Source organism: Tursiops truncatus, chromosome 3 (genome assembly GCF_011762595.2).
Source record: "Tursiops truncatus isolate mTurTru1 chromosome 3, mTurTru1.mat.Y, whole genome shotgun sequence".
NCBI classification, from domain to species: Eukaryota; Metazoa; Chordata; class Mammalia; order Artiodactyla; family Delphinidae; genus Tursiops; species Tursiops truncatus.
The window spans coordinates 129,728,319-129,749,807 of NC_047036.1; the positions used below are offsets into that span (position 1 = coordinate 129,728,319).

The window sequence follows — 21,489 nt, forward strand, 5'->3', positions numbered from 1 at the left end:
CTCACACTCTTTGGAGAAGAGAGGACAGAAACACAATAGTCTTATATTAAAATAAAGTTAAAATAAGACATCCATATTATAGAGTGGAAAGTAAGGTTTGAGACGCAAGATGAATATTTAAGACAAAGTCAAGTCGCTGTTTGGGAAGCACAGCTAGTAGCTGTCGAGGAAATGCTTCTTGAATTGAACTGTGCCGTCTGCTCCTTCAGCTGGCTTCTTGGGGGTATGTCAGGGAACACACAGCACTGTAAGAAATCACTGGGGAAGAGAAAGATTGGAGCCACTATCCTTAACTATAAAAAAAACTCTTTAGATTTTCTCTCTGCCCTAGGGCCACGTCTTGCTGGAGCGCACACTACCAGGGAGTCAGGGGCCTGGGCTTGGATTTTTGACCCCCGCATTGACCTCGGTGGGAGCCTGGCAGGGCATCACGTCTCTGGGCCTCCTTCTCCTCGCCAGCAGAATGAGCTGTTCAGACCATTGCTCAGGGCCCTCTAATTCTAAGATGCTAAGGTCAGTCAGCCTGTAGCATGTGACTTTCCCAGGCTTCCCATACTCCTTCCACCTAATTGAAAGTGCACAATGAACCTGCAAGGATTTTAGCATCCTCAGAAGTTAGTCTTCATTGATTTGAGTATTTCTCTACCTCTTTGGTGAACCTTCCTGTCAACACTTCTCTTTTGTCATTAAAAAAAAAAAAAGGCTCATGAGAAGGAAGGTTGTAGACACGAACTAAGAGAATATCCCTCTTTTTTTCCCCCTTTTCGTTCCCCTAAAGGTTATCTTGGGGATGTCAAAAGCAATTTTTATAGGCAGGTTGGTCTTTTACAAGAGATGTGTTTACAAAGCATGAAATTAACATTTTTGCACAGAGCCAAATAATTGCTTATAACATGGTGACTTTTGTAGTAAGTTTGCAGCTTGAGCAGTTATTAGTAAGGTCAAATGGTACACGCAATAATGCAATTAGCAGACCTCATCACCAAAGCGAAGTTAACCAAGCACCTTGTGAGGGAACAGGTTTCTCCTGAGGAGTTTGCCCATGAGGTCATTTCAGATGTTGGGAACAGTACAGTCCATTCACACTGCTGTCCACCGAACACTATAGTGTTACAGGGCCACCCCACTCCTGGAGCTTCAGACTCCTACGAGCCTGCATACAAGCCTACACTCCCAGAGGGGCTGAAAAGGCTGACCAAGCAAGGTCCAAGCACTTTACTGCTTATGAGAGGGTTGGCTTCACTTTAGACTAAACATCACATTGGAATTAGGGAGTACCAGATGACTGCATCTCTGGAGAAGAGATGATAGAGCAGACAAGTTCAGGCCAATAGCTTGCATATTCCAGTAGCAATTCCATTCAGGAAAATCTGCTCAAGGAAGCACGTTGATGTGTGATTTTGGACATGCATTCTTACTGGTAATGTTAGGTGATATAACAGATCAACCCTGAAACATCAGTGTCGTAACCGCACAGAGATTTATTTCTCACTCACAAGTTATACTCCAGCCTTGGTCTCAAGAGCGTCCAGAAGAGAGAGGGAAGTCGGGGGGAGATGGAATTATTGAGAGGCTCTCAGGGAACTTGGCTAAAATTCATTTGGGAAAATATAAAGAATCTGAGGTGCTCTCATCTTTTTGTGGCTCAGATCCAGGCATGTGGAGAGAAGAAAACTCTCTCTTCCTCTGTGTCCACCCCACTGGCAGAGTTTGTACTCTAAAACAAAGGGAGCAAATAACTGTTGGAGATGTCCTCTACTGCCTGGATGGGGATCAACTTGCACAAAGCAAAGAGTACAAGCCTTGGGGACCTACACACCTGGGTTTACCACTTGCTACATCTTTGGCTTTGGGCAAGTTACTAAACCCTTGTAAAATCCTGGCTACTGTCTGCAACTTGCAGATCATACTTGCACCCACCTGCTAGGGTTGTTTTGAGGATAAAATGAGGTAATGCATTGAGAGGGAATTATTCCAGAGACTAGCACATAGTATGCAGCCATCATCCATCCACTCATCTGTTTATCCCACTAACATTTATTGAGCACCTCTGTATGTCTGCTGCTGTGCTAGGTGTTAGCAAGCCAGGTGTACAGTGAGCTCCTGCCCTCATGGAGCTTATAGCCCAGGCACAGATATGCATGAATTAAATAATCACCCTAAATGAAGGTTTCCTTACTAACTTACTGCTCTGAAGGATAGGACCGTGCGGTGTTTGCCAGAAACCTAGGCTGAGAAGTCAGGGAAGACTTCCTAGACAAAATGGCATCTGAGCTGAAATGTGAAGTTTGTTTGGTGGAGCAGGAACAGGGTGTGACAGGTGTCCTTGAGGAAATAGCACATGCAAAGGTCTCATGGTAGGAAAAATGGGGAGGTACCTTCGAGGAACTTAGGAAAGTGACTGGATCTCTGAGACCCAGGGAAGCATGTGGAGGAGAGACTGGAGAGGTGGGCAGAGGCCAGGCTGTGTAGAACCTCATACGGCTGTTAAGGAGTTTGGTTTCATCTTAAGAGGCGTGGGAAGCCACTGAAGGTTTTTAAGCAGGGGCTTAAAAACTATTAAACTCAATAAATGTTAGCTATTATTGTTCCTTTCTGGGAACTTTTATCCTACGTCCCAACAATGTTAGCTCTCTTACAGGATTCTGTGAATACATAATTTTAAAAAGCCAACAAGCCTATCGATCTGTTTGGCGGTCTGAGAGCAGGATCTGTAATATGCCAGAGCCACTTGGTCCATTAGGATGTGCTTCCTCCTCTAGGTGGGATTGAAAGGGCACTAAAAGCAGCCAGCATCCAGGACAGAAATGTGACACTGTGAGAACTGGAGCAAGGCCAAGCTGGATGTGGCCAGGACCAGCAGACTCTACAGGCTGAACCGGGTAGGCTTCCACAGCCCGCGCCAGGCCGCCTCCAGCCCCGTGACAGTGGTGGATACAGGCTGGTGGGAGGACACCGGTAGCAGGGAGAGAGGCTGGCAAGGTGAAAGCAAACACGACGTCTGCCTTAGAGAGTCTGGGAGGGAGCTCAGGGCTGGACTGGCAGAGGGCAGGGGGAACTGGGCTCTGGGTCAGAAGACCCAAGGGAGACAACCCAGATGAAGATGGGCCCTTGTCTGAAGGAAGAAGAAGTCTGGGCTCTGAAACTAGTGTACGAAGTCCAAGTACCTGACCAACATGAGGATGCTGAGTCCCCAGATCTGGAGCCCAGCAATCCTCCTCTTTCTCCTTCCAGGGGCAGATTGATCCCCAAATCCAGGTGTCCTGGCTGAGACTCCTGGTGGGGATCAAGTGATCCCAACTCTCAGAACATATTTGACACTTTATCTGGGGGGTCTTGTCGTTTATCTGGTTCAAAACTGGAGCCCCCAGAAGCTCTGCTGCCTAGTAAAACTTGTGTTTCATGTCTTTTGGCCTTTATCCACTCATCTATTTCCTGTGGTGACTCCTGAAGTTGGAACAGGACAGTTTGTATTCCTCATGCCAGACTTTTATCTAGCTCCGGTCTAGTTGTGGGACTGGATAACCAGTTATAGAGTTACCTGAACTCAGCATCATTCTGCTGAAGAACAAGGGAAGGGCCAGACTGGAGGATGACTCAGCAGGCTTTTTACAGATAAGAAGTGGACGGACAGAGCAACTTCTGCACTGGTTTCGTGGGTGACCCAGCTCAGAAGATGGTGAGGACTGCTTCCACGCATGTGGCCCTTCATAGTCACAAAATGCTTTCGTGTCCGTGGTCTCCTTTGAGCCTCCTTATGCTGATGGAGTAGCGTGGGCGGCTGTTACCCTCCCTGCTTTACAGGTGAAGAAACTGAGGCCTCGTTATTAAGGATCCCATGTGAAATCACAGCTCCTGCATCAAGAAGTGACCAGTTGGGATTAAGCTTCTGGGAGGAGCTTGTTGTTGCTCACTCTGTGTCTTAAAAAAGAAGAGAGAGAGAGAGGAGAGAGAGAAAGTGGACTTGATTGGAGAAACAGTAGCCTGGACAAATGTTTAAATCCTGTAAATGAGGGCGGGGCTGTATGTAACGTAGATAGTACTTCGTGTGGGGTTAACGATGGAGTCATGGGTTTCTTTGGATAATTTTGCTACATTCAGGCTTTCCAAGTCCAAGGGCATGTATGGGTGTGTCTGTCTGTCTGTCTTGTGTCTATGTCTGTCTGGCGAGGGAGCTCAAGTTAATCCATCTATAAACTTTGCATTCTTTGAGCCCTGATATATTTCAGACACTGACCCCATAAGTGCCACATGTCCAGTCATCTGTGACTCCTTTAGGAAACTAAAACCCACACCAAGAGAGGGAAGGAAGAGTTGAAAGCCAGAGATGCAGGTAGGGTCCACGGCACATTCAGGTCAGCCGACAGAGCGTGTTCTTAGAAAACCAGCCCTCTGTGGGGTGAAGACAGAGAGACTGCCCCACTCACTCTGCCTCCTTCTCGTGTAATTTTTAAAAGCATGAGAAATGAAATGGGGACCTTCCCATCTGAGACAGCTATTTTCTCAGGTCTCACGCCTTTTTTTTCTTTTTCTTTTTTTTTTTTGAATGTTTGAATTTTATTTCATTCATTTTTTTATACAGCAGGTTCTTATTAGTCATCCATTTTTTACACATCAGTGTATACATGTCAATCCTACTCTCCCAATTCATCCCACCACCACCACCCCTGCCACTTTCCCCCCTTGGTGTCCAAACGTTTCTTCTCTACATCTGTGTCTCTGTTTCTGCCCTCCAAACCGGTTCATCTGTACTATTTTTCTAGGTTCCACATATATGTCACGCCTTCCTTTTGAATAGCCCGAATATACGTCTTATAATTATGCCCTGCCTGGCAGCGTGTTTCTGCCTTCTGAGTGATAGCTGAAATTTCTTGGCAAGTGAATGCCGTCCACAGCCAGCCTCTCTTTTCCCACCCTGGTTCCCAGTGGCCCCTCTGTGGCCGTCTTCCCATCCACACTGGCCTCCAGGGCTGCCTGCCCCACAGTACTTCAGTCATTTCATCAAGAAGGGTCTCCCAACCTCCTTGTTTATCCCAGGGGCACAGGGAGGGCTGAGCCCCACTCCAGAGGGAGCCATACCAATCTGATTAATGAAGGTAAATAGGGGCGTGATCGGCAGTGGCTTAAGCTCCAGATGGGTAACTAGGCAACAGCAAGGGTCTGCACCTCCACTGGCAAGTCAAGTGGGATCAGTTTCTTCACAGGTCCATGGACTTCTCTCATGCTCAGAGTCCACTTCAGGAGCCTTGAGAAGGAGCTAGGCTGTTGGATAACAGGGAGAGGGGAATTGCTGGTAGTCTGCCAGAGTTGCCGTGGGTGTTTTATCCCCTTCAGGAACATGATGTGGGCAGCGTATTGGGCAGACGTGATGTCAGAGGCCTCAGGGTCAAAGGCAACTCCCAGCTTTAGGAACTTGAAGAAGTCCCTCCTGAGCTTTGGGTTAGCCAGCTCCGTGTCCCTATCCCAGCTGCCACTTCCTAATTAGTTTCCTCATGTGTAAAATGGGATGACGATAATAGTGTCACCTTCCAGGCTTGTTGTGAAAATAAGACTTGTAAATTGCCTAGCATAGCCTGGCACATAGGAAGCCCAATAAACATTGGCCCTCTGGGTCTTCTCTAGGAGAGAAAGAGGCTCTGAGTGCTCTGTCTTCCAATACACTCTTTACTATCGGGAAGGAAATGGGCTCAGCTTGGAGATGAGTCCAGGATGGGAGGCAGATAGGAAAGGGGGCCACAGATGGTCATTGCCAGGCGAAACACTGAGGCACAGGAAGCAGATAGGAAGGTTGGGAAATGTGGGCGCCTGCCTGAGGGCCAGGAGACCAGTGGAGAGGTCCGCAGTGTACCCAGATAGGCAGTGAGGCTCTTGACAGAACTCTTGAGGCTGAGGATATGGAGATGTTGCCCCTTTTAGGACTTCGATTCAAGCCTGAGTTCCAGTCCAGTAGCCCCAACGGCTTGCTGAACATGCACTTTTTTAGGCTTGAACACTGGCCAGTTGAAAACGTGATTCTGGTTATTTCTCCATCATGTGAAACAAAGACCGTGGGGAAATAGTCACAAGAAAAAGACATGAAATTTTCCTGTTCAGTGAATGAGGGCAGAAGATGCATAATGTATGGTTTCTGAAGCTGCAGGTGGTTTAGGGAGAGAGTTTGCAATTTGGGGAAACATTTAATACTTTTGCAAGTTACAAAGGAACAGAGAAATGCCAGGAGCTTAATGTCCAGGATAGCCCTGGATGAATACTCTCAGACAAGCCAACCTCAGCGGCTCAGTTTCCTTATTAAAAATTCTGGAAGGGAGAGGGCAGACAGCAGAAGCAAGAAGAACTACAATCCTGCAGCCTGTGGAACAAAAACCACATTCACAGAAAGATAGAAAAGATGAAAAGGCAGAGGGCTATGTACCAGATGACGGAACAAGATAAAACCCCAGAAAAACAACTAAACAAAGTGGAGATAGGGAACCTTCCAGAAAAAGAAGTCAGAATAATGATAGTGAAGATGATCCAGGACCTCGGAAAAAGAATGGAGGCAAAGATTGAGAAGATGCAAGAAATGTTTAACAAAGATCTAGAAGAACTAAAGAACAAACAGAGATGAACAACACAATAACTGAAATGAAAACTACACTAGAAGGAATCAATAGCAGAATAACTGAGGCAGAAGAACGGATAAGTGACCCGGAAGACAGAATGGTGGAATTCACTGCTGCAGAACAGAGTAAAGAAAAAAGAATGAAAAGAAATGAAGACAGCCTAAGAGACCTCTGGGACAACATTAAATGCAACAACATTCGCATTATAGGGGTCCCAGAAGGAGAAGAGAGAAAGTACCTGAAAAAATATTTGAAGAGATTATAGTCGAAAACTTCCCTAACATGGGAAAGGAAATAGCCACCTAAGTCCAGGAACCACAGAGAGTCCCATACAGGATAAACCCAAGGAGAAATGCGCCGAGACACATAGTAATCAAATTGGCAAAAATTAAAGACAAAGAAGAATTATTGAAAGCAGCAAGGGAAAAATGACAAATAACATACAAGGGAACTCCCATAAGGTTAACAGCTGATTTCTCAGCAGAAACTCTATAAGCCAGAAGGGAGTGGCATGATATACTTAAAGTGATGAAAGGGAAGACCCTACAACCAAGATTACTCTACCCATCAAGGATCTCATTCAGATTCGATGGAGAAATCAAAAGCTTTACAGACAAGCAAAAGCTAAGAGAATTCAGCACCACCAAACCAGCTTTACAACAAATGCTAAAGGAACTTCTCTAAGTGGGAAACACAAGAGAAGAAAAGGACCTACAAAAACAAACCCAAAACAATTAAGAAAATGGTCATAGGAACGTACATATTGATAATTAGCTTAAATGTGAATGGATTAAATGCTCCAACCAAAAGACACAGGCTTGCTGAATGGATACAAACAAGACCCATATATATGATGTCTACAAGAGATCCACTTCAGGCCTACGGACATATTCAGACCTAAAGTGAGAGGATGGAAAAAGATATTCCATGCAAATGGAAACCAAAAGAAAGATGGAGTAGCAATACTCATATCAGATAAAAGAGACTTTAAAATAAAGAATGTTACAAGAGACAAGGAAGGACACTACATAATGATCAAGGGATCAATCCAAGGAGAAGATATAACAATTATAAATATATACGCACCCAACATAGGAGCACCTCAATACATAAGGCAACTGCTAACAGCTATAAAAGAGGAAATCGACAGTAACAAAATAATAGTGGGGGACCTTAACACCTCACTTGCACCAGTGGACAGATCATCCAAACAGATAATTGACAAGGATACACAAGCTATAAATGACACAATAGACCAGATAGATTTAATTGATATTTATAGGACATTCCATCCCAAAACAGCAGATTACACTTTCTTCTCAAGTGCGCACAGAACATTCTCCAGGATAGATCACATCTTGGGTCACAAATCAAGCCTCAGTAAATTTAAGAAAATTGAAGTCATACCAAGCATCTTTTCTGACCACAATGCTATGAGATTTGAAATCAGTTACAGGGAAAAAAACATAAAAAACACAAACACAAGGAGGCTGAACAACACGTTACGAAATAACCAAGAGATCACTGAAGAAATCAAAGAGGAAATCAAAAAATACCTAGAGACAAATAACAATGAAAACATGATGATCCAAAACCTATGGGATGCAGCAAAAGCAGTTCTAAGAGGGAAGTTTATAGCTATACAGGCCTACCTGAAGAAACAAGAAAAATCTCAAATACACAATCTAACCTTACACCTAAAGGAACTAGAGAAAGAAGAATAAACAAAACCCAAAGTTAGGGCTTCCCTGGTGGCGCAGTGGTTGGGAGTCTGCCTGCCGATGCAGTGGACATGGGTTCGTGCCCTGGTCTGGGAAGATCCCACGTGCCGCGGAGCGGCTAGTCCCGTAAGCCATGGCCGCTGGGCCTGCGCGTCTGGAGCAATGGGAGAGGCCACAACAGTGAGAGGCCCGCGTACCATAAAAAAACAAAAACAAAACCCAAAGTTAGCAGAAGGAAAGAAATCATAAAGATTGGAGCAGAAATAAATGAAATAGAAACAAAGAAAACAATAGCAAAGATCAATAAAACTAAAAGCTGGTTCTTTGAGAAGATAAACAAAATTGATAAACCATTAGCCAGACTCATCAAGCAAAAGAGGGAGAGGACTCATATCAGTAAAATTAGAAATGAAAAAGAAGAAGTTACGACAGACACCGCAGAAATACAAAGCATCCTAAGAGACTACTACAAGCAACTCTATGCCAATAAAATGGGCAACCTGGAAGAAATGGACAAATTCTTAGAAAGGTATAACCTTCCAAGACTGAACCAAGAAGAAATAGAAAATATGAACAGACAAATCTCAACTAATGAAATTGGAACTCTGATTAAAAATCTTCCAACAAACAAAAATCCAGGACCAGATGGCTTCACAGGTGAATTCTATCAAACATTTAGAGAAGAGCTAAAATCCATCCTTCTCAAACTCTTCCAAAAAATTGCAGAGGAAGGAACACTCCCAAACTCACTCTATGAGGCCACCCTCACTCTGATGCCAAAACCAGACAAAGACACTACAAAACAAGAAAATTACAGACCAATATCACTGATGAATATAGATGCAAAAATCCTCAACAAAATACTAGCAAACAGAATCCAACAACACATTAAAAGGATCATACAGCGTGATCAAGTGGGATTTATCCCAGGGATGCAAGGATTCTTCAATATATGCAAATCAATCAGTGTGATACACCATATTAACAAGTTAAAGAATAAAAACCATATGATCATCTCAATAGATGCAGAAAAAAGCTTTTGACAAAATTCAACACCCATTTATGATAAAAAAAACTCCAGAAAATGGGCATAGAGGGAACCTACCTCAACATAATAAAGACCATATATGACAAACCCACAGCAAACATCATTCTCAATGGTGAAAAACTGAAAGCATTTCCTCTAAGATCAGGAGCAAGACAAGGATGTCCACTCTCGCCACTGTTATTCAACAGTTTTGGAAGTCCTAGCCATGGCAATCAGAGAAGAAAAAGAAATAAAAGGAATACAAATTGGAAAGAAGAAGTAAAACTGTCACTGTTTGCAGATGACATGATACTATACATAGAGAATCCTAAAGATGCCACCAGAAAACTACCAGAGCTAATCAATGAATTTGGTAAAGTAGCAGGATACAAAACTAATGCACAGAAATCTCTTGCATTCCTATACACTAATGATGAAAAATCTGAAAGAGAAATTAAGGAAACACTCCCATTTGCCATTGCAACAAAAAGAATAAAATACCTAGGAATAAACCTACCTAGGGAGACAAAAGACCTGTATGCAGAAAACTATAAGACACTGTTGAAAGAAATTAAAGATGATACCAACAGATGGAGAGATATACCATGTTCCTGGATTGGAAGAATCAATGTTGTGAAAATGACTGTACTACCCAAAGCAATCTACAGATTCAATGCAATCTCTATCAAATTATCAATGGCATTTTTTACATAACTAGAACAGAAAATCTTAAAATTTGTATGGAGACACAAAAGACCCTGAATAGCCAAAGCAGTCTAGAGGGAAATAAACGGAGCTGGAGAAATCAGACTCTCTGACTTCAGATTATACTAGAAAGCTACAGTAATCAAGACAGTATGGTACTGGCAGAAAAACAGAAATATAGATCAGTAGAACAGGATAGAAAACCCAGAGGTAAACCCACACACCTATGGTCAACTAATCTATGACAAAGGAGGCAAGGATATACAATGGAGAAAAGACAGTCTCTTCAATAAGTGGTGCTGGGAAAACTGGACAGCTACATGTAAAAGAATGAAATTAGAACACTCCCTAACACCATACACAAAAATAAACTTAAAATGGATTAGAGACCTAAATGTAAGACTGGACACTATAAAACTCTTAGAGGAAAACATAGGCAGAACACTCTTTGACATAAATCACAGCAAGATCTTTTCTGATCCACCTCCTAGAGTAATGGAAATGAAAACAAAAATAAACAAATGGGACCTAATAAAACTTCAAAGCTTCTGCAAATCAAGGGAAACTACAGGCAAGCTGAAAAGACAACCCTCAGAATGGGAAAAAATATTTGGAAATGAATCAATGGGCAAAGGATTAATCTCCAAAATATATAAACAGCTCATGCAGCTCAATATTAAACAAACAACCCAATCAACAAATGGGCAGAAGACCTCAATAGACATGTCTCCAAAGAGGACATGCAGATGGCCAAGAAGCACATGAAAAGCTGCTTAACATCACTAATTATTAGAGAAATGCAAATCAAAACTACAATGTGGTATCACCTCACACCAGTTAGAATGGGCATCATCAGAATATCTACAAACAACAAATGCTGGAGAGGGTGTGGAGAAAAGGGAACCCTCTTGCACTGTTGGTGGGAATGTAAATTGATACAGCTACTATGGAGAACAGTATGGAGGTTCCTTAAAAAACTAAAAAGAGAATTACCCTATGACCCAGCAATCCCACTACTGGGCATAGACCCAGAGAAAACCATAATTGAAGAAGACACACACACACACACACACACACACACACACACACACACACACACACACACACACAAAAGACACATGCACCACAATGTTCATTGCTGTGCTATTTACAATAGCCAGGCCATGGAAGCAACCTAAATGCCCATCAACAGATGAACAGATAAAGAAGATGTGGTCCATATATACAATGGAATATTACTCAGCCATAAAAAGGAATGAAATTGGCTCATGTTTAGAGACGTGGATGAATCTATAGACTGTCATACAGAGTGAAGTAAGTCAGAAAGAGAAAAACAAATATCGTATATTAACGCATATATGTGGAACCTAGAAAAACGGTACAGATGAACCGGTTTGCAGGGCAGAAATAGAGACACCGATGTAGAGAACAAACGTATGGACACCAAGGGGGGAAAGCGGCGGTGGGGTGGGGATGGTGGTTGGATGAATTGGGTGATTGGGATTGACATGTATGCACTGATGTGTAAAAAATGGATGACTAATAAGAACCTGCTGTATAAAAAAATATATAAAATTCAAAAAAAAATTCTGGAAGGAATACTCAGTAAATGATTAATAGTGCTATTCTCTAGGGAGTGGGTCTAGGGGTTGGAAGTGGGAAGAGATTTTTATTTTTCATTGTATACCCTTTTGAGTTTTTGAATCTTTCACCATGTGCCTTTATTATTTTTATAATTATGGGGTTTGTCTTTTAAAAATGCAACGAATTATAGGGTTTGTCTTTTAAAAATGCAGCGAAGGGTTGGCTTAGATCACTGGTTTTCAAACTTGTATTTTAGCAGTAGAACACTTGTCATATAATCTTACTTGGAAGCCTAATGAATGTAGGATGAAGAAGAAATCTAATCCCTTCTTGCCCAGGGTCCCCCGCCCCCAGCTCCTGTTTGCTGCATCTCTAAGGGATCCATTGAATGCAGTTTGGGAATAACAGATCTAAATGATTTCTCTCAGGCCTCTCCCACCTCCCCAATCCTATGCTTCCGTTCTGTTTAGCAAAGAAGCTGGGGCGTCCTAGCCCTGAGGTACAAGCTGCTGCTTCACTGCATAGCTGCTGATGCCCCCTACCCCTCTGGGGAGTCAGCACCTGGGAGGGCTGAGCTGTGCACCAGCTGAGTGTCACTCAGACTCTGGGGAACAGCAAACAGGTCACCCTTAGATGGGTTGAAATGATAGAGAAATGTTAACAGGTGGATTTTGCAGCTCTTCTAGGTAAATCTGAACCTGGAGCTTTGATAGGCCAGATGCTAAGGGGACGGTGAAATGGTATGAGGTGGGAGAAGACTCATTCACCTTGTAAAAGTGTGGTTAGGAATGTAGACCCACTGCTTGTTTACACTATGATTTTGGCGAACTACTTGGCTTCTCTGAGTCTCTTGTTGAATCTGTAGAAAGGGGGAATACTTGTGCCTACTTTCTAGGACTGTCAAAAGGATTAAATGAGATCATAGGTCTAAGTGCCTGCCATAGTGCCGTGCACATGGTAGGTGTTCAATAAATGTCGGTAATTCTAATCATCATCATCACCAAGTTCCTAGACAAGTCAGAAAATGGCCTTGCTATCTCTTCCCTTATATTCTTAGTTAAATCTTTAACCTCTCAGGACCTCAGTTTCCTTACTTATAAATTAGAGGTGCTCAGGAATTGCAAGTTGGTGGCCCGCTGGACCAAATCTAGCGCGCAAACACATTTGTTTATCCAGATAGTATGTTAAAAATCAAGAAATAGTCTCCAGAAATTTGAATTTTCCAGACTCTTTTACAAACTGAGCATCTGTTTTCACTGACCATCACTTGGCAACTTTTCACCAGCCTCCATCCTCTGTATTATCTTACACCTGGCCACCCCTCTTCACCTGCAGGCAGTTGAGTTGGCAAAGCCTACACTAGAAGGTTTCAGGAATTCTGTGGCTCTGCCACTTTTTCATCCCATGACCCTGAGTATATCCCTTCATCTCTCTGGACCACCACATTACCATCTATAAAATGAGTGAGTTGAGCTTCCAGCCTTGGCTTTCTTTGAATGTTCTATTCAGTCCATAAACCTTTACCGAATTCCTGCTATTTCCAGGAATTTTACCAGGCATTTGGGAGGATGTAGAAAAGAATAAGAATGGGTGTGGCCCAGAGATCTTTTACAGCCAGGCCTCCCCAAGTGTAGACTGCAGAATGGCGCCAGTACACAGTGGAATAAACACAGAAATTGAAGACAAGCATTTAGAAACTTTTATGGCAGTTGGACTTTGCCACGACAGCCAAGTGCGTGCTCAGTGGACGTGCTTGGTTGAATAGATATGGATCAGTTCACGTGTTGTCAAACTCGTGGTGAGTTACAGGCGCCAGCTGCGTGCTCGTTCAAGCTACTATTGCTGCTCTACAAACCGCCCCAACCCTTAGTAGATTAAAACAACAACTGTTATTTATTTGCTCACAGATCTACAGTTTGAGCAGGGGTGGACAGCTCAGGTCACCTCTGCTCCACACAGTGCCTGCAGGGTGGCTGCACCGGGGCCCATGGATCCACCTCCAGCATGGCTCACTCATAGAGCTGGCAGGCTGCTGCCTTGGTCACCTTTCCACGAGGATGCTTCTTCTGAGCAGCATGGCTGGGTTCCACTGGCCAGTGTCCTAAGGGAGCTGGGTGGAAGTGCATGGCCTTGTTATGATCTAGTCTCAGAAGTCACATTGCTTGAAGGATTCACAAAGTTCTACCCGACTTCAGAGGGAGGGGATCTAGATCCCATCTCGTAACGCGCTTGTGGAAAGGTTGTAGAAGAACATGTGGGACATAAGGTTTTGTTGCAGCCACTTTTGGAAAATATAATCAGCCACTCTATATGGGGATGTATTTGTTTTCTGTTGCTGTGTAACAATGAACACAAACTTGTTTTATTAAAGCTTACTGTAGTAAAGCAATGCACATTCGTTGGCTCAAAGTTTTATAGGTCATGACTCCAAGTTTACTCAACCGGGTTCTCTACTCAGGGTCTAACAAGGCTGAAATCAGGGTGTCGCCAGTCTGGGCTCTCGTCTGGAGGCTCTGGGGAAGAATCACTGCCAGGCTCATTCGGCTTGTTGGCAGATTCACTTCCTTGTGGTTGTAGGTTGGGGTCCCCATTTCCTTGCTGGCTGTCAGCCAGAGATTGCTCTCTGCTCCTAGAAACCACACACATGGCCCCTGGATCTTCAAAGCCAGCAATGTCACATCAAATTCTTCTCACTCTTTGAGTCACTTTGACTTCTTGTACTGCCAGATGGAGAAAACTCTTCTTTTTTGTGTGGCTAGATTATGTCGAGCTGGATAATCTCCTTTTGCCACATAACATAATCAGTAGAGTAATGTCTCATCACGTTCCCAGGTTCTACCCACACTCAGAGGGGAGGGGAGTGTAAGAGGATGAGGGTGATTGGAAGGCATTCTTAGAATCCTGCCTGCCACAGATGGTTTGGTTCGCGATGAATTAGAAATTAAAACGAAGCGGTTCTTCATCACAGATAGTTTGAAAGCACTGGTTTAGGACCCAGTAGAGAGGAATGACGTGTATGCAAATGGCTGTAATTTGAGACCTTAAGGGCTAACTTCCAAAGGGAGAAGGGTAGAGTGGGCCCAGTGAGAGGTCAGTGGGAGGGAAGATAATTGTGTAAGTGGAAGGGGGTAGAATTAGGGTTTCTTGAGGATGTGGTATTTGAACTAAGCGTTGTAAGACAGGTATAATTGGGATCTTTTAAAAATAAGGCAGGGTGGCAAGATCGCAAGTTATATTTCTGTTTGGTGCCTTGGATGCAAACACAGAACTGAACTGAATTTTCTGAATCCTCTCTAAAGTCATTTTATCGCTCTATGACCACAAACAATACTACATGACAAACGACCCTGAAGCTCAGGGGCTTCAGACAGCAATCACGTGTTATTGCGTACAGGTCTACAGGTCAGTTGGGCAGTTTCTGTGGTCCCGGCTGGGCTGTCTCATGCATCTCGGACCAGCCGTGGTGGGCTGGGTGGCTCTGCTGACCTTGCTGGGCTCTCATCTCTTCAGGGGTTGGCTGGCTGTCAGCTAGTCCGGTATAACCTCGGTTGTTCTTCACATGGTTCCTCTTCCACCTGCCCCTCCCCTCCTTCTAGCATATACTAGCCTGGGCTTGTTCCCTTTGAGGAGACAGACGAACAAACACGAGGGTGGAAGAGTGCAGGTCTTAGAGGCTTGGGCTCAAAACTGGCACGCTGTCACTTCTGCCTCCTTTTGTCCACAGCAAGTCACCAAGCCTGCCCAGATTCAGAAGCTGGGGAAACAGACTCCATCTCTCGGTGGGAGGAGCCAGAGGATCCCGCTGCAAAGGGTATGGACACAGGGAGGGCTGGAGGATTGGGGCCACTCTTTTCAATCTGTCTATCAAGGCATCCTGAGAAATCTTACTAAATTCTCTAGACGAAAAGAACAAGAACCCCCTCCCGACTTCAACTCCATTGTTTCTCAAGCTAAGCAAAGGTTTTTGGAGAAATTAATGTGTGAGAAACCATCTGGAAAATGTACAGTGGGCCATTAACCAGAGTTATAAGAAGCCAGGCGTCTAAAACAGTCTGCAGTCTTCTGTGTGAGTAGAAGGCAAAAGAGGAAACATTCTGGGCAACCTGATCACCTTTGCTTCTGTGGTTCTTTCACCAGCCCACATTATACCCATCCTTCAATGCCCAGCCCCAGTGCTCTCTGCAGAACTGTTCCCAGAACAATTATTTTGGGAGAATAATTCTTTTCCCAGGTTCCAGTAGCAATTTTTAGAATGAAATGGTGTCAAATTTGGCCTTTGATGTAGACAAAAAACATTTCTTTTATGTTACTTCCTGAAGCACCTAACCCAAGGCCAACAAATAGTAGTTGCACAATAAATGATCATTAGATGAATAGATGAATGAATGGTTAGATGAGTAAACGGATGGCAGATGCTTCCGCACTTGACTGAAGCTTTCTTTTAGAAGAATCTGATATTATCATAAACTTTATTTCCTTCCCTCCAAATCAGTATGTCAACTTGAAATCTTTTGTAGTTGTTCCATGTCTATGTGCTTTAAAGAAAAACCCAGAAAACTGATTGCACAGGGGAGGAACCCTGTTGTGTTCTCCCTCATAAACCCTGTCATTAGTAGCATAGCATTGCAAACTAAGGTCCATGGGTTCCCGAGGATATTAATCATTCTCTAGCTGAAGGGGGTGGTGGTGGGAACTTCTCATCAGATAAATTTGTGAAATACTGGATTAAACAGTGAGGCAGCTTTCCTTTTTGTGAGACTTCACAGAGCCTTGAATATGTTAATATACATCTAATGTATCTCCAAGAGAGCATTAGAATATGTAAGGTTTGAAAATTGGAAGGATTACTTTTTGTGGGTGAGGCAGGGCAGGGGTGCAGGGAGGAGGGAGGTGTAACTTTTTTTATTGTGGTAATACATAACATAATATTTATCATTTTAACCGTTCAGAAGGGTACAATTCAGGGGCATTAAGTAGATTCACAGCACTGTGTAACCATTACAACTACGCCCAAAACTTTGTCATCATCCCCAACAATGACTCCATTTACACAATAACTCCCCCTTCCCACCCCCCACCATTACCTCTCTTCTGCTTTCTGTCTCTGTGAGTTTGCCTATTCTAGGTCTCTCTGTTGACTAAAAAAAAAAAAAAAAAAACCACAACGTGAGAGTTGTGAGTTAAGTTTTATCTGGGGTAAAATAAGGACTATATAGCCTGGGAGATAGCATTTCAGGTTGCTCCGAGAAACTGCTCCAAAGAGGTTGGTGGGGTGGGGGTGGGGGGAGTCAGTATATATGTGATTTGGGTGAAGGGGGGTACATGCAATCAAGCACACACGTTTGCAGAAGGTAGCGCTGGTCACGAGGAGCAGATGTCTCCATTAATTATTTTAGTGCTATTCTAGATACAAGGAGATGCAAGAATTAGGCTCGTAAAGTCTTCTCCTGAAAATATCTACCTGAAGACCTATTCTGCCATTTTTTCCCAGAGCACCAAGTGCCTCACTCCTGATCTCCACCCTGAACCGCTTTCAGGGTGTGTTGGAGGTCAGTGGCTGCAGTGGCTGGGGACTTCATCTTTGTAGAGGCAGACGGCAAGTGCCAATTTTTAGTTGGCACCTCATATAAGTGGAATCATATGTGTCCTTCTATGTCTGGCTCATTTCACTCAGCATCATATTTTTGATGTCCCTCCTTGTTGTAGCATATTTCAAAATGTTACTCTTTTTCTGGCTGAATAATAACTATTCCATTGTATGGATGTGCCGCATTTTGTTTAATCCTTTTATCTGTTGAGGGACACGAGTTATTTCTACCTTTTGATTGTTATGGACAATGCTGTTGTGAATGTTGGCATAACAAATATCTGTTTGAGTCCCTACTTTCAGTTCTTTCGGATACATACCTAGGAGTGGAATTGCTAGGTCATATGATACTTCTACGTTTAAACTTTTGAGAAACCACAAAACTCTTCCACAGAGGCTGCACCATTTTACATTTCCACTAGCAATGCATGAGGGTTCCAGTTTCTTTGCCAACACTTGTTATTTTCCATTTTTTAAATTACGGCTGTCCTGGTAGGTGTAAAGTGATATCTCCTTGTGGTTTTGACTTGCATTTCCCTAATAACTAATGATGTTGAGCTGTAAGAGTCCTTTATGCATTCTGAATATAAGTCCTTTATCAAATGCCTGTTTTGCAAATATATTCTCCCAGCCCATGGCTGGCCCTTTGAAGAACAAAGGCTTTTAATGGCAATGGATTCCAACCTACCCATATTTTACACTTTTTGTGTCCTATTTGAGAAACCTTTGCCTAAACTTAGGTCACTAAAATTTGCTAACATATTTTCTTCTACAAATATTATAGTTTGGCTCTTACGTTTAGGTCTGTTACCCATTTTGAGTTAATTTTTGTGTATGCCGTGAGGTGTAAGGGTTGAGGTTTATTTTTTGGCACGTGATACCTAATTTTTTGACACCATTTGTTGATAAGAGCATCCTTTCCCCATTGCATTTCCTTAGCACCTTTGCTCATAATCAGCTGATTATATACCTGGACTCTCCACCCCATTCCCATTGATCACATGTCTTCCCTTGCTCTAGTAGCACACTCTCTTGGTCACCGTAGCCCTTGAGCAGGCCTTGCAATTAGGACGTATTAAGTTCTCCAACTTGGTTCCTCTTTTTCTAAATTGTTTTGGCATATTCTTCTAGATCCCTTGCATGTTAGTTTTACAAAGATTGCATTGAGTCTCTAGATCAATTTTGAGAAGATTGACATCTTAACAATATCAGGTCTTCTGATCCATAAACATGATATATGTCTCTGTTTATTTAGATCCTTGATTTCTCTCAGCAGTGTTTTGTAGTTTTCAGTGACTAGGTCTTGCAGTTTCGTTAAATTTATCCCTTCAGTATTTAGAATTTTTGATGCCATTGTAAATGATATTTTTATTTCCATTTCCAACACTTCGTTGCTGATATTTAGAAATACAATTGATTTTCATGTGACCACTTTGTATCCTGTGACATTGCTGAACTCACTAGTTCTACTAGTGCTTTTGTAGATTCCTTAGGATTTTTTAATGTAGATAATCATGTCATGGACAGACATTGTTTGACATCCATTCTGCAGTCAAAAAATGGGACCTAGAAAGACAGGGGACCTGTCTGCTGCTCACTGTTCATAAATGCAGAGACAGGAGTTTGAAACCTGGATCTTCTGGATCCTCCTTCAGGGTCCTCTCCACCACACCCAAGTTGCTTCTCAGGATTTCAGGCCTCAAGAAAAGAAGCCTGTATCAGCTAAGATTAGATTTGAATGGCTTAAACACAAAAGAAGTTTATTTTTCTCTCACTTAAAAGTCTGGAGGTTTGCATCCCAGGGCTGGTATGACAGTTCTGCTTCATAAAATCCTCAGGAACCTAGGCTTCTTCCCACAAGTAGCTTCACCATCCCTAGGCCATGGACCTCCATCTCGTGATCCAATATGGTGGCATTTGCATTCTAGACAGCAAGATAGAAGGAGTAAAGAAGGAAACGGTGCACACCAGTGATGTCTTCAGGTAGGTTCCGTGGACTGCCACACAACACCTGCACCCACATCTCTTTGGATAGAACCCAGTTGGGCCACACCTAGCTGCAAGGATGTCTGAAAATATCATCTTTATTCTGAAAAGTCATATTACCAGCTGAAATTTCTGTTACTGTGGAAGAAAAAGAGAACAGCTGCTGGGGGATAAACAGCAATGTCTGCCACAACCTAAAGGGTAGGAATCCAGAAAGGAAACAACTTGAAAATTGTTGACGAAAAATTAATCAGTCGATCTAAGAAAGAATTGGAAAATTTTTTTCGAGCCAAATTTGAGGATTATAACCGGGAAGAGCATCTCAGAAAGCTCTGAGAACTGTTCTGCCAGTTAGAAATCAAGGCACAGTTATATAACTTTTCTGAGACAGAGGGCTGTGTATCAAATGATGTATTATTGACAGTTTACATAATCTAGATCTAAGCGTCATCCTGGTGGGTTGTGTGACCCCCCCCCCCCCCAGTACAAAATCAGGAAGGAATGTTATCTTTTAAGGAGTTGTCTTGTTGATAGTAGAAGAATGTTGCTGTTTATGGTTGAGCAGGTATATTCCTGCAGATGGGGGAGGTTTGGTCGATGCACAATGCAGATACACAATACACAGTGTGGGGAGAGGGGAGGCCAAAGGGCAGAGAAGACTTTTCATGTTTAAATTTGTCTCGTCTTGCTATAAAATATGAATTGTATTTCACAAAATGAAAGGAGGAAAAAGGTGGCAGAGTTCAAAGTTGGTTGCATCTTTTACAGATCATTTTAGGATCAGGTGAGCCAGCTCTCTTTAGTTTTTATAGCCCGTTAAGTTGACCTGAAACCATTTAGTCAGAGGATAAAGTTCATCCTCAGAACCCCTTATGGTATTATATCCTTGTGACTATATTAGACATGTCTAATCATGGATGACCTTCTTTCATCTAGAAAAGATAAAAGATGTCTCCTCATTCATTTGGTCAACAAAAATTGCTATCTCCTACCCTCATGGACCTCACAGTTTAAGGAGAGATAGGCAGTGATGAAATAAGCACCTGAATGAATGTGAAATCACAAAGGAGCCATAAGGATGCTACAGGGGCACACTCAGGGGCTGTGATCTAGTCAGGGAGGTCAGGGAAGGTTTGCCTGAGGGTTTGGATTCATTTCTGCAGGAGAGGCTACTTTCATAGCAGAGTGGTGTATTCTGAGGAAACCATCCTTTGTGCCATTGTGGTTACAGCTTACGAATCCTGCCTGGGGCACTGTACGAGTAAGAGATCGTTATTTAAGAACAAGGATGCCAGAGTGAGAGTAGGATGGGGGTAGGGGAGGTGGGAGGTGGGGGAACTGCTCAGGAACTTTGAGGGAGTCCTTTGTGGCTTACACCCCAGGAGAAATGGAGAAGAGGAAAGGATTTCAGAGGTTCCATGATGGCAGGTCGAGGAGGCCAGGATCATAGTCCAGTCAGAGACTTTCCTTGGGGGCCAGGAAGGAGCCCAAAGAATTTTGGGAGCCCAGAAGGAATTTTCTAATAACTGGAGTCACCTGTATGGAGGAAGAGAGCTTCCCATTGTCTAAGCACCCAAGCCAGGCTCAGGGACCATCCATGTGCCGTAACAAAGAAAGGGTTACTGGGTCCAGTGGACCATCAGAGGAGGTAGCATCTAACCTCCCGCTCAGCGTCTAGATTCTGTGACTCTGAGACCTGGAACAGCGGAAGGTCCTAACAGTTGTGGATGAGGGGAGGCCAGTACCAGAGGAGAGGCCAGCCATCTGTCACTTTCTGCTTCTCCACTTCCTCCTGCTTGGGGAACCTTTGCGAGCAGCAAGAGAGCCTGAAGCAATCAACCAGCAGACTGCAACCTACCAGGTGTACTTGGGAATTCACTCTTCCAGCTTAAGGCAGGCGTGGTAGATGGGTCCCGTCCTCTGGCCAACACTGGTTAACTGGTCAGGGCCACTTGGAGCACAGTGTTGAGAAGGATTCTTGGAGTCTGGGACCCATAAGGAAAAGTATTACAATAGGTTGGTGATGCCTGCCTTTATTCTAGTGTGATTGTGAGGAAGAAATGGGATGATATATGTAAAAAATGCTTTGTAAATTGCAAAGTACTATCGAAATAATAACTAATCATGGTAGCTATGATTTTAAGTGCTTCCTAAATACCAAACACTGCTAAGAGCTTTACTTCTCACAATAACCTTTATGTTAGATACTGTTAATATCCTGCCTTTTACAATCGAGGAACCACGGCTTGGAAGAACAGTGTAATTCGCCTAAGGTCA

General features: G+C 43.3%; 1 protein-coding gene across 6 annotated transcripts in view; it reads left to right on the top strand.

The window, feature by feature from the left end:
- The window catches only part of GALNT10 (polypeptide N-acetylgalactosaminyltransferase 10), a 237,757-nt gene that overhangs the window by 80,067 nt on the left and 136,201 nt on the right, over positions 1–21,489 (top strand). For 3 of the 6 annotated variants that reach the window (XR_004525933.2, XM_033853499.2, XM_033853502.2), the window contains exon 2: positions 15,364–15,450. The exons of the other annotated variants lie outside the window; for them this stretch is intronic. Coding sequence is in view for 2 of the 3 variants with exons in the window: in XM_033853499.2 (XP_033709390.1) it covers positions 15,364–15,450 (87 nt within the window). In the remaining variant the exon portion in view is untranslated. The remainder of the gene's footprint in view (positions 1–15,363; positions 15,451–21,489) is intronic. 6 annotated transcript variants of the gene reach the window in all.